Source organism: Uloborus diversus, chromosome 10 (genome assembly GCF_026930045.1).
Source record: "Uloborus diversus isolate 005 chromosome 10, Udiv.v.3.1, whole genome shotgun sequence".
Taxonomy (NCBI): domain Eukaryota; kingdom Metazoa; phylum Arthropoda; class Arachnida; order Araneae; family Uloboridae; genus Uloborus; species Uloborus diversus.
In genome coordinates, this window is record NC_072740.1 from 98,949,671 (window position 1) to 98,967,711 (window position 18,041).

The 18,041-nt window shown below is 31.9% G+C and overlaps 1 protein-coding gene across 1 annotated transcript in view; it reads left to right on the plus strand.

Annotated features, from left to right (window-relative positions):
- Positions 1-18,041, plus strand: part of LOC129231104 (kielin/chordin-like protein) — a 136,171-nt gene that overhangs the window by 18,505 nt on the left and 99,625 nt on the right. The window contains exons 9-12 of the mRNA XM_054865350.1: positions 923-1,173; positions 3,415-3,508; positions 8,642-8,724; positions 8,908-9,013. Coding sequence (XP_054721325.1) covers positions 923-1,173; positions 3,415-3,508; positions 8,642-8,724; positions 8,908-9,013 — 534 coding nt within the window. The remainder of the gene's footprint in view (positions 1-922; positions 1,174-3,414; positions 3,509-8,641; positions 8,725-8,907; positions 9,014-18,041) is intronic.

Sequence of the window (18,041 nt, forward strand, 5' to 3'; positions counted from 1 at the left end):
GTTTCTCCACGACTATTTGAGTTCGTTCAGTCTGCATGTGAAGCACGACATGATCGTTTTTCACATTTCTATAGTTGCCAAAGTAACATATACGATTTTAATAATTGTTGATCATAAAATAAGAAGTAACTTTTAGGAAAAATTTGAAGCTCTACTTTTTTCAGGAATTGGTTGAATCATTATGTGCTTTGTCTTGTCTCAGTAGCACCTAGCACAGCACCAAGAATTTGACTTTGAAAATGGGAAGATTGGAGAAGCTAAGATTAGATCAAATTATATAGCACCCTGACAGCGAAAGAAACGCAACTCGAAAAAAAAAAAAAAAAAAAAAACTGTTAGAGAAAATCTAGCTTTTGCATAATATTTTTGAACTGATTTGTTCTCAAACAGTACAGTATGAAAACATATACGATGCTATGTTCACTGATTAGCTTTAGTAGTGTAAATTGATACTGTGTACTAAAATGTTCGAAAATTTTTCTTTTAAACTGACATTTTTATATGTCACTCTTGATTATATCATTTACAAATCACCACACACCAGTTTTGTAAACTAATTTCGTACTAGTTTTTTTTTTTTTGGTAAGAAAGAGCATTAAATTTCGATTTTAAATCAAGAGTTAGTGAGCTTTTTCAATTTTTAAGTTGTGTCAATTCCGTTTCCAGGGTACGATATGTTCGTAAAATCCTTCAATATCTCCATGACGAGAGGCGATCTGGGACAGAATAAATGTCGAAAATTTAAGCTACTGAAGTTGCGTGTTAAATCCATGAAATGATTCAAAAAATTTATACGTAACAAACGTTTGCTATGGTGATATAGTTTTTAATGATTACACATTTTGCCTTTGTAACTTGCATCATATAGCACATCCATAGATGCGTACAAATTTTATTTTAAACATATTGTTTCTTTCGACAGGATGCATGCACAATGACGATTTCTATATAAATGGAGAAACGTTCGTTGATGGTCGTAACCCGTGCTTGATATGCAATTGCAAGAATGGCTCAGTGTTATGTTCTGGTGTCGAATGTGCCCCCATTAAACCCTGTTTGGAACATGCCGTAATTACTCTGCCAGGACAGTGTTGCCCGAAATGCTCAATGTGTGGACCACATCATAAAGGCTCTTACTGGATGGAGAGTCCATGTCATAACTGCACGTGTGAAGTAAATTAATCTTTTGCATTCCTTACTTAATGAAACATTACTGAATCCAGTGCAATGTACATAAATCTCAACGAATGTTAGATATATTTTAAATAAATTCCTGTAGGGGAATATGCTCGAATTCTGCGTTTTGTCCGTTTTTCAGGAGAAGGCACTTCGCCACACCCCCTCGAACATAGCGTTTTATTTTACGCGGTGGTGATCGGTACGCAATCCACGCGCTTCTAAAGGAGACAACCAGACAGCCTTAACTTGCGCGTGCATTTTACTGTGCAAGTGTTAGCGTCCTTTGCATTACTTGCTTCACTTGTTTGTTGACATTTTAGTTATTCTTACATTTTAAAAACTGCCGCTTTTACAACAAAATGCTATGATCGGGATATACCTTCTGCCGAAAACAGCGAAATAGACTCATCGGATATCACGTGACGAGGGTGGAGTCAAGTGCCTTCTTGTGAAAAACGGACAATACTTAACTTCACTCAGCTGTTATAACTTAAATGAAACCACGACCAGTCTGATTTTTCAAACGTGTAAAAACTAGAGATCCAAAATATGCTGCATAAACCATCTAAGTAATTCCGTTCTTTAAAATAAATGTAGAAAACGGAATAAATGTAGAATAAAATTTTCGCTTACATTATGCTTTAATTTTCTTATCGGAGGAAAAGTTAAAAAAAAAAAAAAAAAAACGCCTTTCAATTAAGAATCAATTTAGTTCCATGTTGCATCAAGTTTTTATAACAGCAAGGCGCGTTTCCATCTCATATATTCTATTGCCTCATATTTGTTATTCATAGTTATTAAATGTTCATGTAATGCGCGATATTTCTCTAATTTTTTGATGCAGATTGTCCAAACAAGGGACCGAACACTCATCCTCCTGGTTACCAGTCGAACGCTCTGTCGATCGAGCTATTCAGCTCTGTCGGTTACGGTGCAAGTTAAAGTTATAAATTTAACCGAAAACCTCATTCTGGTTCTTTAAAACATGTTTTTTGGCAAAAAAAAAAAAAAAACAATTTTTAGACCGTGGGTCTATTTTTCGTCTTTTTCGTCAGTAGCCTGCTCACTAAGCTTTAAAATATGGTGTAAATCAAAGAAATCAATCAAGAATTGAGGAAAATCTTGCGTAGGAACAAAAAACAGGCTACAGAAATAATATATAAGGATTAAATATCAGACTTCACGTTCTTTTACACACAGAAAACGAAATTTTGCATATTATAAATTATTGGACTAGTTCATATTGAGTGATTCTGTATGCTTCATTTGAAGAAGCACACTTCGTTTCGAGAGAAAGGTCGCATTCATGGTTGAGGACCACTTTCAAGGGACCAAAATAATTCTACTCAAGTGATTTGAATCTATTGCTTGCATGTGTGATGTGGTAGAAATAACAGAGTTATTCCATGTGCTAAGTTTTCATAGTTTTTCACAGAAATACGGCTGGAGTGTTTGTCTTAGATCAGTGAAGCAGGATCTACCTGTTTGGTTTAGAAATTTTTAAAAAAAGTTGCTGAAGCCAATCAACAATAAACCTCATTTACCTATCCAATCTTAGAACAGTCATAAACTGCTCCGATTGAACCTCCATGTTGAAGCTAAAATTCTCAAGCTTTGAAATATCACCTTAGGAGGAACGTACTGCTGTGGAACAGAATCGTGTTTTAAATGTGCGTCAATACCGGTTTTTGAAAACTTATGCTGTACATTAATTAGTAATTTAGTTATAAAATTAAAAATGTAGCAATCAACTATTTGAGCTATAGCAGCCTTTCAATACATTGCCAAATTGTTACTACGCAGAATTATACCTCAAGGATTGCGCAGAACTACCCGCAAAGACGCTAAAAAGCGGCATAAAACGTTTGCGATTTGAGTACCTTTGCTATGATTACGTTAAATTTTGTTTTAGCAAGAAGATTGTTATAAGAACCGACAATTGAAAATATTAAGTTATATTTCAAATCATTATTTTTAGCAACGATTTTAGTTTGTCTTCGTTTTTTTCTCGTACGTTCTTAAGTGTAATGTTTAAACTTTTGAAAAGATATTTTTCAATTTAAAAGTTTTTTTTTTTCTGTATTTCATAAAATAAGTGCCGGATAAGAGTCTGTTTATTTCATGTTTTTGATAAACGTTTGGGCGGGTGTTTCAGCCAGATGATAGTCCACTCTTATAAAGGTGATATATTTTCAAGTTGTGCCGATTTTTAAGGACCACAACCTTTTTTTCTAGGACGGAAATGTTCATTGTTCGGTTATTGAATGCTCAATGCCACATTGTCAATACCCAGCTCGATCTGAAAATGAATGCTGTCGGCATTGTGACGGTAAGTATTGAATATGTTTTACGAAATTTTGATTGAATTTTGTGAAATCATAATCACCGGAAATAATTGCTTTTGTTATTTCTAATGACAAATATTTACATTCTTGCGCAGAAAAAATGATAGTAACCCTTTGGTTTTTCATTTTTTTTTACACCTAAGACTGAACTGGTAAATGTACGCATAGGTTTGTTTCGAGTTGACATTTAATCGCTATCTTTAGATAATGTGGCTCTGATAATTCAGAGCTTGACCATGAGAACGTCTACTTCTTTTTGGGGATTTCAGTGAAAAAGGAAAGTGTGTAGCCAAATTCCATTCAACGCCTATGGCCCCTCCCTGTTACCTCAAAACGAAGTAACCAGTGTCTCTGTCACGCTTCAATTTATCAGAGTCACACTAATAGGCACCCTGAACCTCATTTTTTAGAAAGGAGAAATTTTTCAATTTGCCGAATGAAACTTCGAATTTTACCGAATGATGAAATGTGAGCATACGGATATAGATACTGTATGTAATGAGATGAGACGTTAAAGCATCACTATATAAAAAAGTTAATGCTTTTTTTGTAATTAAAAGTGTTTGAAAATGCAATTATTTTGATGCTGTCTCCTTATTTGCCGAATCGTCCGACAAAATTTGTCTAGAAAGGACATTATTTGGAGGGTCACATTGACCTACCATTACCTCCCATCGGGTGTCCCTGGCCACACTGTAAACTAATAGACGAACGTAAAAAGCTTTATACTCAAGTTAGCTTCTTTTTGGACTGTAATGTAGCGTATGGCTACAGAACAGGAAAAAGTAACGTAAACAAATATAACATCACACGTAGCGTAAATTGCTCAAAAAATGTTTAGCGACAAATGCTTCGTTACCTTGACATACAGGATCCGGTATATTGCCCTTCCTTATTTGAAGAGAGAGCTGGGTGAGTTGTGGTGGGGATACAATGATGGTTATCAAGAATTTCAAGTTAGGTTCTGATTTGGTCAACATGATATGTTCCAGATAGAAGAAAAATGTGTTTAGGCATCACAATTTAGAGCAATTGGTACTGCATTAGAAAAAAACGCCTGGCCCACCTCAGACCGTTAGAACGAAGAAAAATGTGTCACTCGTCAGAGCGTCCATCTAGGAATCCCCAAGTTGTTTGGCGCTTAAACATACAGCTGGCAAGCTATAGGATTGTAAGAAAAATGTGGTACAATTTCGTAAATAAATAATTTTTTTTTTTTTTTTTTTTTTGTAGACTGCGAGTATAGTGGGAGTTATATTAAAGATGGAGAAGTATTCTATCCAGAGACCTGCAAGGAATGCTTATGTCAGGTAATAATGCAGTTTATAGATTTATCTTTATAGTTTGAAAGATACCGTTATATGGGGTCAATCGGAACACTTTTCAACTTTGAACGTTAAAAAGTTAATTAAAAGTTCATTTTCGAAGTTTATATTTTGGCTAAAAACTTCGGCCTTGTTTTGTTCTTACAATTTTAAGTAAAAACAAAACAACTTGAACAGCTTGTATTGATATATCGTCGTCTCGGAGCAACCATAAGACATCTAATCCCAGAAACAATAGTAAGATAAAATATTGTGTTTCTGAGGCGACGATATATAATGTTTTGGTGGTGTTCCGATTCACCTCGCCGGAAGGGTTGAATCGGAACACATTTTAAAATCTTTGTAACACGAATCAACATTCAATATAATTAATGAAACAAGTAATAACGATAAAGAGAAGGTAAAAGGGAATAGGAAGTAACTTTCAAACTTTATTTCATGCAAGTAAATGTGTGATTTGAAACATAGAAACATGAAAACATCGAACTTAAAAGAAAAAAAAATCATGGTAGGAAAAATACATTTGAATGGAGAAATGTAAAGATTTCATTCAGTCTGAACTCTCCACGCCGTTTATAAAAGTATGTCCTTCAAATGAGCAGATATTTAGATGTTTCATTAGGCTAAAGTTTCTTTATGACGTCTTTTGGAAGGAACGCTACACCCTCCTCCGTTTCTTGATATGGGTCACTTCTGTTAGTATTTCCCACCTATTCGTTATCGTCTGGGTACAGAACTTTGGCCTCTCGGTAATAGAATCGGTACGAGTTCTTTTCCAAAACTTAAAATAAGAAAACTTGTGGCAAAAATGTGCTTAGATGTTGGAGATTTATCTGGGAATTCAAAATTTGTATCCTCTGCAAAATATGCAGACCCTTTGCCATTCTCTTGAATAGAGTAATTGTGGTTGAAATTTTCAAACGATAATTTTGTAAATAGTTTCTTTCGTTTCTTTTCCCTGTAGCTTATAATCCTGTCACCAATGAGTTAATATTATAAATTCAAAGAAATATAGATTATAGTTCAACTGAGGAAAATTACTTATTGAAAACCAATATTTTCTGGCTCTTGAGTGTGGCGAACCCATGTCCTTCCCGTTAAAATTTCTAATACTCTATCCAATTCAATGGATCTCTCGGGATTCTATACATTAAAGTAATGTTTGATAAAATAAAAATTAATTGAAATCAATGACTCTATTTAAAAAAATAATAACAATTTATACTGAGATTTACCATGTAAAAATTGATGTCTTGGTTCCTGAATTGAACAACGACAGAACTGTAGCTTAGAATTCTGCAATGAACTTAGATAACATACTCATGTAAATTCAGATAGAGAATTGTTTTTTTTTTTTGAGGCTTGGGGATTCGAACTCATGTCCTTCACAATATAAGCACGATGCTTTAACCAACCGAGCCAATGAGTCTCCATGGCGGGTTGCTATGCATTGTAGAAATATGTGATAAAAAACATAATAAATCGGTTCTATCGATAAAACAACCAAAATTTGGTTTGTCTGTTTATTTATTACCGAAAGCGGTGACAAAAAACTTGAAATGGATGCCTTACTTATGCAGTTTGATAGGGTATTTCCGTAAAAATATAAATTTCCCACAAAAAAAAAAAAAAAAAAAAAAACAGAAATTTAAAAAAAAAAAAAAAAAAAAAACATGGTAAGTTTTCTGTCACAAATTATTTACAATGAGCATGACAATTAATGTATTTGTAATTATATAATAACTTGAATACTCTCTTCATGTAATTTTTTTTGAATTCAGTAGAAAGGAAATGTAATGTGTAAAGCACTCGACTGCTCTCATGCAAAATGCTATGAACCTAGCCATACAGATGAAAAATGCTGCCTCAATTGTAATAAAGGTATTCTTCATCTTCTTTTTAAATTTTCTCTGTCATCAGAAATTTTTCTTTATCCAGTACTGTTGGGAATTTATTTATAGTTTTCAAAGGATGTGTGAATAATTACCATTTTTTAAACCATGCCGAGATACATAATATGTAGCACGCATTCGGAAAAATATTTCTAATTTTTAAAACTTTTATATATACCGCTTTTATCATTTGGCTTTACTTGTTTAACAAGTGTATTTGTAAACTTTGTGTCAAATTAAAGTTTATATATATTATATATGTATAATGATTTATGTAGAATATGCCTGAATACATCATAAAAATGTACCGTTATTTTTTCTCGCAATAGTCGGGAAAAATTGCTTATAACATACAGTGCATGAAGTTTAGATCAGTTGGAGAAAAAAAATCATTTTTCGAGTTTTAACCACTTACTAACCAAACAGGAGAGTTGAAAAATGTCAGCTTCTTTCGAAAACGTTTTTACTTCCTTTTACAAAAAAGGAAGTATTGTATTCGCGAAAAAATTTTTACACTCAAAATTCGGCCTTAATAATTTCCATTTTTCTTACCTCCGAAATAATGTTGAGTTTTTTTTTTTTTTTTTTAAACCGAACAACACGCGGATAAGTGCCTTACAACGTATAGACACCCGAAATATCCATTTTGACATTTCCCGAGTTAATTACAACGACTTTTCTCGTGACGTCCGTATGTACATATGTATGTATGTGCGTATGTATGTTGCATAGCTCTAGAACGGTATGTCCTAGAAAGTTGAAACTCGGTACGTAGACTCCTAGTGGGTTCTAGTTGTGCACCTCCCTTTTTGGTTCCATTCGGGTGTTCCAAACCAAAGGGGGTCTTTTACATCTTTTTGGGGGGGAAATCAATGTTAATTTCAATGCAAACTCAAATGGTGTTATAATTTATGCAAACACTTGGCAATATATCGCCAAGCTTTTCGTCGCCAAGTTTTGTCGCCAACTTGACGACAAATTTGGCGATTTTTTTTAAATCTAGTTTTAATTTGGCCATTGTTGGTGATATTTAGAGAGTTAACTATTGAATCAAATTAAAATTGCCAATAATGGGGAAATAACTTTTAATTGGTGTAAAAGGAAGTCATGTGATGCACACATCAGCTCGCTTAGTACTAACTTAACAGTCGAAAATGAAGGCCCCCTCCTTCTGCTCGTTTTAACATACGTTTAAATCTAAATTAGGTAGCTCTTTTCATATCGTCGGTTGAATGCTACAAGTCACTACAATTCTGTGGGCTTTTTTATTTTATTTTTTCATTCCATACTGCATCGAGGAATACTCCACAAATGAATATTTTTTCACAATTTCTAGGAAATGTGAAAACATTATTTAAATTTTTTTCAACTATTGTTTCTAAATTTTCTAATAAAATCTTCAACAAAAGCGAAACATTCTATTTCTTCCAAATTTTCAGTTTCCTAGTTGTAGTTCTCAACCAATAATGTCATGCATATGAAATGTCTCTCAGAACTTTCTCAATTACTTTGCTTTTTCTCATATGTATCTCAGTTAGCACATTTCGTTTTATAAACGTTAAAAATGGTTGTCAACGTCGTTACAATCATTTTAAAACGTTTAAACCTTACGTGATGTGTACCTGGGATGGAGGACAGAAATGCAATGATCTTTCTCATTGAGTAAATTTTGCAATATTTTTGATGCCATACATCAGTATTTGAAATGTAGAGAACACAGTAAAAAATTCAAAACTGAGTCTTGCATGACAATCATTTAAGTTTATTTTAGTTAATAAAACGTGCTAACTCTATAAACATCAGTTTACGTTATCAGTTATTCTAGGTATGTAAGGTAAAAAATGATATATAATTGCACCAAGTACATGATTTTTATTATTAACGATATTTTGATTTGCAGGTTGTCAGTACGATGGTCGTGAATACCAAAATGGAGATTTTTTTTCACCCAATTTCAATCCTTGTTTGAATTGTTCTTGTAAGGTACGTGTATGCTTATTTCGATGTTTTATCTATCAAGTCGGTAATTCTCTGTTCTATTTGAAAAACAAAGGTGACATTGGTTTTAAGACCTAAATTTACAAGTTATAAATTTGAGAAAATAATTATAAATTTTATTTCTTTTAATCATGGCGATGCTATGACTCATTTTATATTTCGAAATAGCCTGAAAGGCACACATTTAGTTCTAAGAAAATTGATGACGTGTTTGTACCGAAAGTAACAGCTGAGTGCTCGCTCTCTCTCAGAGAGACAGGACCTGATGTTTCAGGTACGGAACACAAGCATAACACCAAAACGCTAAATATAGTAAACTCTCGATTATCCGCGGGTGGCTTAGCCGCTAGGCGGATTATCCGCGACCTTTCACACATTAAAAAAAAAATCTTCGGCAATGGTTGACTAATCAAAAACCTGATTTTTAAATCTATCGTGTTTAAAGCAACCGCACCAGTAACAGACAGTCATATAAAGTTTGGATTCAAATAATAAGAATTTTAGGAAGATAAAACTGATGTTGCTGTGGCTCATGAATACGGTGCTACCATCTAGTGTTATCAGAGTGCATTTTATGAAAGGTTATGAACAGACACCACGAGGTCAGCTGGTGTTTCATGTTCATTTGAATTAAATAAGGCTTTAGTTCTAAAACTAAAGAACTTTTGCACATTTTGAAGAGAAAAGGAGAATTTTTTGATTACTCATCCATTCCTCATCCTACCTGTTACTGGGTATCATCAGATTTTTCTGTGTCTGTTACTGGAGGTCGGACCTTTTTTCGAAATTGAGCAAATAAAAATAGAATTAACTAATTCAGAGGATCCAGAAGCAGCCAAACGTTAGATGAGATGTAGTAGTTTGAGAGAAAAATAGTTTAAAAATTCTAAATACATTAAAAGTCTCAGAAAACTGAGTTAACCTGAGAGCGATATCTTAAGAATGTCTGTTATTGCTGCCGTTACCCTAATGCTTTAAATTTACACTACTTACTGATTTTTAGATCTACACTACTTATGCGCGTAATCAAGTGACTGGATCAGTCTTATTAAAAAAACTTCCCTCTCCTCCCCTCCTCTATGCATTTTTGGTGTAACATAGCTTGATCTATTTCAGTTCATCTGTTTGCACTTTTTGCTCGCGTATGTGTGTAATCTATTTGCAATATGAGATATCCTTCTGTAGCTTTCACATACATTTTTTGTACACTGTTATCATTTTAGCTATAGTTTAAATCAGTGGTTGGAAGTAGCGCGCTACAAGTAGCGACGCTACTGTAATAGCTACATTTTTCAGTAGTTTGTAGTGTAGCGCACTACTTTTAAAAAAGAGTAGTGTAGTGAGTAGTTCGCTACAAAAAAATAGTAGTTTGTAGCGATTTCTGAAAACTACTTTTTAATAAAGTTTTTTTTTTTTTTTTTTTTTTTTTAAAAAAAGAAACAATTCGGTTCAAACGAATTTGACTCGTGCAAATCTTACGCGAGTACATCAACGGATGCAATGAGAAATAAGACTTATAAAAATACGAGATGACCTCCGGCATATCATTTTGACGCCATATGTTCTATCTGTTTGACGCCATTAGTTCGTTTGCAATTGTAATTTTCATATTTCGCCAAAATTTGTATTGAATACAGCTTGACTTAAAAAGAAAAGTATATATGAATTAGCGATAACCGCCAATTTAGTAACTCCTTTGTTTTTTTTTTTTTTTTTTTTTTTTTGACTGTCGGGAATGTCCCGTGGATGAACGTTTTAAACTTCAAAGAGATCCAACACTGTAAAAACATTTATTTTCGCGAAAATGAAGATATCGATGATTTTGCGAATTGAAAATTTCGTTAATTTTATATGAACAAACCTAAAGTTGAAAAGAAAAATATATATAATATATATATTTCGTGAAGCTTAAATTTTCAAGCTACTGTAAATGTTATAGATGAGGATGATACTGAATTGCCCTTGCCGACTTACAATGAATACGAGAGTTACAGTGTTATATAAGAGAAAAATAACGGACATTTTGGGGGGGGGGGAATAAATAATAGATAATTCTTAGTAATATTCCATGTTCAAATGAGCTAATTTGTCAATCTAAACCTTTTTTCGTTCAATCCTCTTACCGTGTGTGTTTGCATTAGGGTGTCCGCCAAAAATCGAAAATTGATTTTTCAAGTCGCACACCCTTTTATATTTTCCCGCTTAAATCAAAACAATTATAAAAAAGTTTCATATAATTTGAACAACTGCAACCAGTGCCAAATTAAAAAAAAAAATTTAGAAACTCGAAATTTCTGTTGATAAAACGTTGCCCCCCTATAACCCGCATGCACCACAAAAACATTTATTCAAATTAGAAAACATTAAGGTATCCCCTACACTTGGCCTGAAATTATAACTTTCTTCAAAAAATTGCTTTTTTTTTCGATACATATTTTTTAAAATTTATGGTAAATTTTACGAAATTACCAAGCTGAAAAATAACAACAGTAAAGTAGGTAATTAGCGTTAAATAGAAATTTTTGCTCTCCTGCAATATTGAAGTCTTCCACATAGTACTCAAAGATATGGATTTTTTCAAGGTTAAGTTGAATTTTTCAATTTAAATGTATTATTTTTTTGTTTTTCATTTGAAAATGTTGATCTGAAAATGAGCTCGCTAATAATTTTTGAACTTGATTTTTTATTTAAATTCATGTGCAAATTTTTAAAAGATATAAAGGAAAAAAAATCAATTATTTGAAGAAAATTATAATTTTTAGGCCAAGTGTGGGGTATCCAAATGATTTTTAATTTGAATAAATATTTTTTGTGGTACATGTGGGGAGTAGGGTTTAGGGGCAACGTTTTATCAACAGGAATTTCGAATTTTTAATTTTTTTCTTGGAGGGGGGGGGGGTAGCTAGCATACAAGTGCTGGTTTACACTTTCAGACGCAAGTCGGCACGGGTTGCCGTTATTCAACAAATTATATGAAACATTTTTTCAAATTGTTTTGACATAACTGGAAAAATATAAGAGGGTATGACTTGAAAAATCGACTCATTTTTTGTGGGACACACTAAACCCACTTATTTTATTTTCTTTCTTTTTTGTTTATTTACTTATTTTTTGAAAAGTAGCGAAGTAGCGACTACATTTCAAAAGTAGTTTGTAGTTGCTACTTTTTTAAAAAAGTAGTTGTATTTAACTACATTTGTAAGAAAGTAGCTGTAGTTGTAGTTCGTTACCAAAAAAATGTAGTTTTTCCAACCACTGGTTTAAATGTGTGCGAGTGTTATTGAACGTTTTACAGCTATTGCATACATGTGTATCATTTTTTACTTAATTTGCGAATTATCCGCGAATTCGCTTATCTGCTGTTACCGTGTCGTTTGGCGGATAATCGGGAGTTTGTTGTATCATCAGTGCATATTTTTTTTTTTGTAATTTCTGCTTTAAAAACTTTTTCAAATAATTTTCAGCCCTTAAATGGTCAGATGAGGTGTCTCACTCCCCAAGAAATTGAACTTTTGCATACAATTGTTTTGTAATATGTTCATGTAAGGATATATATGCATATACACTGTAAAACAAATGTCCTGTCATTTTACGAGTACGTTACTCTGGCTTCGCATCATTAGTCACGTAGTCTACTAATTGGTGCTATGATATCTTGCTTCTTCCGGTAAAATTTACTGCAAAACTTTTCTATACTCTAAACACTCCATTTTACAGTAATATTCATCATAAAATTTTCCTGAATTTTCAACAGTGTATCATTTACTTTACAGTACTTTTTCAACAGTATAAATGTAACAAAAGTAATTGGAAATCTTCCTACTTTAATTGCCATGTTTTGTGGAATGCAAAAGAAATATAATGATCGTACGGATGAAAAGACATCTGGCAAAGCTTTTGTCGGATGTTTTTTCATCCATAAGCTCATTTCTTTTGCATTGAAAAAGGCGTTCCTTGCAAAGCCGAAACACGTGTTGGCAGTAATCTGAAATTTGAGCTATTTGACGTTGCTATTTCTAATTTTAGTATAATGGTGGGGTTAAATACAACCCACCTCACCACTTCGTTACGAAAAAAAAAATCACCTCACTAGCAAAAAAGGGGAAACAATTTTTCACTTTTTTTTTTAAAACTTTTTGTTACATGTATGCCTATGTTTCAGAGGAGCCTTGTCCGTTGTGAGCCTGTCCAATGTTCTGCATCTGGACGAAAGTGTGACTTTCCAATTTTTAAGCCTGGTGAATGCTGTCCACACTGTCCAAGTATGGGCTTTATTGTCTTATTTTTAAGTCGTTAAACAAAACTGTATAAATTTTTTACTTAATTTTCTTTGTGTACTATTAGTGCGTATCGACGAAAAAACATCGATGATCAAAATTAAAACATCGATTTTATCAATACTTTGCCCTAAATATATCGATGCTTTAAAACATTAGCATTGTGAAACATCAAAAATTTTAAGGTATATTCCAGCATAATAAAAACTCGAAAAAATGTTTCAATGCGAAAACTAAATTTACAGTAATCAATTTATTAATAAGTAGGTATTTAGTATCAAAGAAAAGCTAATAATTATTACTCGTGCTTAATTATTAACATTCCAAATTAAGTAATACAAAGTGATAAATAACTTAAAATACAATACATTTAAAATGCAAAAAATTGAAGCATCAATTCAAATTATTTGGGATACTTTTACAACGTCTTTTAAACTTTCATCTGAATGATACAAAAATAGGAAATACGAACTAATTAGACATTTGTAATATTTTACGAAGTTTATAACATGCATACTCAAGAATTAAAAAAAAAAAAAGAAAATGCAGAACAAAAAAGGAAATATAATAACTAATATATAATTGTTCTAGTATAATATAATTACTTCCAACTGAATAACATAGAGGAATTGTACAGAATATATTTAAACCGATAATTATATTGAAAGATTATTAATATTTGTAGCGACTTGAAATGCATGCTAAGTATACACCTTTAAAGTAAAATAATTGTTTTTAAAATCAGCGATTTACTGAGAGCGAGAGACAATAATATAGATTCATAGATACCGCAGACAAAAAACTATACTAAAAAACTCATGTATGTATATCTTTGTGAAAAACTTTAGAAACATTCAATATTCTTTTTAACGGTGCGTTGGAAAAAGCGTTGTTAAATATTCTGCAATATGTCTACTTCTATAGACAACTAACAGTAGAATATTCTTTTCCATGGGATAAATAGTGCAATAGTTAATTAATAATAAAGCATTAATTATAACTGTAAACTGTAAACATAATCACATTTTTTAAGGAAATTTTTTGTTCAAACATGAAACATTGAAAGAACATCAAACGCAAAACATCAATCTTTGAAAAAAAAAAAAAATCTACCCACAAACATTGATGATATCGATTTCTTAACGAAAACATTGATGTTTTGAAAGCATTGTACATCGAAGTTGCACCACTCTCGTGTGCATTTCTCAAGGTTATTGCACAAGTGTATTTTGTAAATAAGTGCATTTGGAAATTGTTGCACATAGCATTGTGAATGTGAGTGAGGTGCAGCGGAATTGTTTTTGCAGAGCAAGCATTGGGATCTAAAAATAGGGAAACCTTTGAATATCGTACTTACATGGAAAACTATACGATAGCGTAGTAATGAAAAGAATCTAATTAAGTAGCATTCAAAAGAACATAGTAAAGCATGTTTATAGATGCATAAATAATTTGTCCTCGTTTCTCTGCTTTTGAAAGATGAGGTCTTTAAGTCTGCTGAAATTGTCGCCAAATTTTAGCGAGTTTTGGTCAAAAATGGAAGACATTTTTCACACGCTTTGCAGATGGATGTCCCGCCACTGGCAGACGATACAGTAGTGTGGTATCTACTAGGGATACGCTGATTAATCGTCAGTAACGATTAATCGGAAACTTTGCCAATTATTTCATAATCGACAAAAATTGCCGATTAATCGGAAAAAAAATATTTCCCAAAGTATTCTTTTAAGCTTACCTTCAGCGAGAAACTATGATAAATACATTTTTCAACAGTAAATAAATGTAGTGTTTTGCAAATATTACTATAACATGTAGTGTGAAAGTGTACAAAATAAAAAAAAAAGTTTAGAAAGTAGGTAAAACTAAATGAAATATTAGAGGAACATTTCTTAAGTTTATGTTATGATACTGTCACCTCAGCTTTTGATGACACAACACTTTATTTTCTTTTTTCAGTTATTTTGTTCCTTCTAACTATACACATGATTGCATCATACATTTTACAACCTACTCTTAAAATTATTAATTTTTGATTCAATAAAAACTTAAATATAATTAAATATCAATTGATTAAAAAATATGTACATACACACTTTATTATATATTTTTTTAACAAACTGATGGTTGAAGTGTTATTCTTTACTTCATTTTTTCTATTTTGATACATGTACACATGTATACAACGTTGCAACATTTTTCATGTGTCTATACTTTTCTCCTTTATCACAGTGCTTTCCTAGGTATCCTTATAATTTTTCTACAGAATAAAAGTCTTGGATTGAATGGCTAACAAATTTAAATTAAAAGTACTCCAAAATTAGCCTACTGACCACACACATGCTGCCCCCTGATACTTTTTGTTTTCATGTCTAGTTAACACTAGGTAATTTTACTTACAATAATACAAAAATTGACTCAAAGAAATTGGTTGAAATTTTGAAATTATATTTGTAAAATCAGGAAAGAGGAAAAAAATAAATTGTCTCTTAGAAATAAACTATTAACTACTTCTGAAGTTGATATAAAAAAGAAGAAAAAATGACGGAGAATTTGAAAGTATTAAAAATAATCATTATGATCATTAAACCAATTAATCGGTTATCAGTAATCGACCAATTTGATTATCGGCGCATCCAATATCTACCTATACCTATACTACCTATACTTTATTACTATCTATCATTCACATCATGTCTTTATATTCGGCATTTTTTCTTAAAATCTCGAAAAAGTGTGCGACTTAGAACGAGGAGACGAAAGCAAATAATTTATGCTTCAATTTTTTTTTTTTTTTTTTTTTTTTTTACTTTTCTCTTTCGATTGCTGCCGAGATTTAATTCGGTTTCATTATTACCAAATTTATATATTTTCCTTGTTTGGACATCATGCATGGGCATCTTTGAAGTCATTTTTTTAAACAATTGTAAAAGAATTACATTATTAATCGTTTATATTGAATACATGGCAACGTTTTTCCAGACAAATATCTCTGTCCCTCCATGCTCTCATCTCTCACTCTCGCTCTCTGGGGAAAAGTGAGGCTACTGACTTCTATTTAAACAATAAAGAGGAAGTATTTTGGCATTTAGAGTCACACAAAAACGAAACATAGAATAAAATTAGACAAAAGGGATAAACATAAAGCAATTTTGAGTGTCCAAAGGATTTTTAAGCAGTAGTTTTGGTTTATAAATAGAAACATATCGTAGAGAATATTAAAATTACATTGAAGTGCACCGAATAACTTTTATTTATTAAATTCATTGCAAATCCAAGACAACCAAGATTACTGACCACTTTTTCTAAACTTTTTCCATGAAAAATTTTAACTTATGTACATAAAAGTAAACAATTAAAAGTAACGTACCAAAGCTGCATAAATTTATCTTCTTCTTTTTTTTTTTTTTTTTTCAACTTGAGCAAAAGATAAATGCTTCTTTAAAATTTTTACTTCTAGAAAGCTATTACGCACACACACACACACACACACACAGATAACTACGGATGTATAAACCCTTTAGCTTAAAATGGAGATGAAAGAGTAAAGATCAAGTGGGGCATAAAAAAAAATTAAAAAAAAGACCTCTTTTTTATCTTATTTACATTGTATAGTATTTTCCTTTATACATTGTTAGGTTTCTTCCACATTTGCACATTTACAAATGTTTATGTACTTACATCGAAGGTCTTTCTTCTCATACAAACTCCAGATTCTGAAGACTCAGAGTTGAATAAGATTGGGGTGACAATGGCACGGATTTTATAATTATACTAGCTGCGTGCCCGGTGTTGCACGGGATACTTATAAAATGAACGAGATGTCCAATTGATGTTTTTGTATTACTCTGACATCAGTTTCTAAAGCGCTATGGAGTAAATAAATACGCGTAATGCAAGATTTGCAAAACACCAGTAGAGTATATTTTTGGCAAAAATCACTTTAACGTTAATCATAGTTTCAATGATACAAGTTATGAGTATTTTTAATTCGCACAAAAGATGAAAATATATGCATTATCAACTGTATAATCTGTGCTCACATTAAAATGAATTACATCTGATAGACTATATCTGAAATATTTATGTACAATTACAATCAGCTTTTTACATAAAATTGCACACACTTTTTGGTTGATTACGTGAAACTAAAGCACAAAGACTAAATAAATACCAATAAGCATTAATTTAATACCAAGTCATCAGATTCCAATTTAGCTTTAGTTAAAATCCTTAAAAAATCCTCTTTTTTGTTCAACTCTGTTTCACTTAAAGAAACCCAAACAATCTTAATTTAACATGTTCTTTTAACGATACAAACTGTATTTCAAAAATAGAAACAGGAAGGAAAAAGAAAGTTATTACAATTCGAAAACTCACCCACGTAACGGCAAAAAGTCCTACAAAATAAACATAATTAGTCGCACATCCTTAATGTACCAAAATATGAGGCCGGTGAATGATAAACTTACACTACAATCAATAAACATAACTAAAGAAACAACTTTCATATGCTGAAAAGAATTCAGAACGTTGAATGTAAAAAATAAAAAAAAGGACAGACGATAAAATAAAGGCTATGTCCGAATAGAGCAACCAATTTTAAACTAATTTGAAATGAAATTCTAGACGGAAACGTTGTTTTAAGATTTGGACAGCAGCCAAAAAAAAAATCTGTTTTAAAACAATTATTAAAATTTTTCTTGCTCACCCATATGCAAAATGGCAACAGGAAAGAAATAAAAATTCCTGAATAACGTTATGTTGATTAACGTTTTAATTAATGTCTCCGCTAATTAAAGTCTTACAATTACGAAATTGGTCCTATTGTCTTCTTTGGAAAATTTCGAATTGATCGGTATTTCGTTTGACTCTCGATTCGCAGCGGTTCTCGAGAAGATCGATCTTCAGACAGACAGACGGACGCGAACAGATTTTAATATTATAGTGGATGTGACTTAAAAGTTCATTGTCCTAATTTATTTTTCTCGCAAAGTTGAGGAGAACCAGAAGAAATGCGACAGCGAG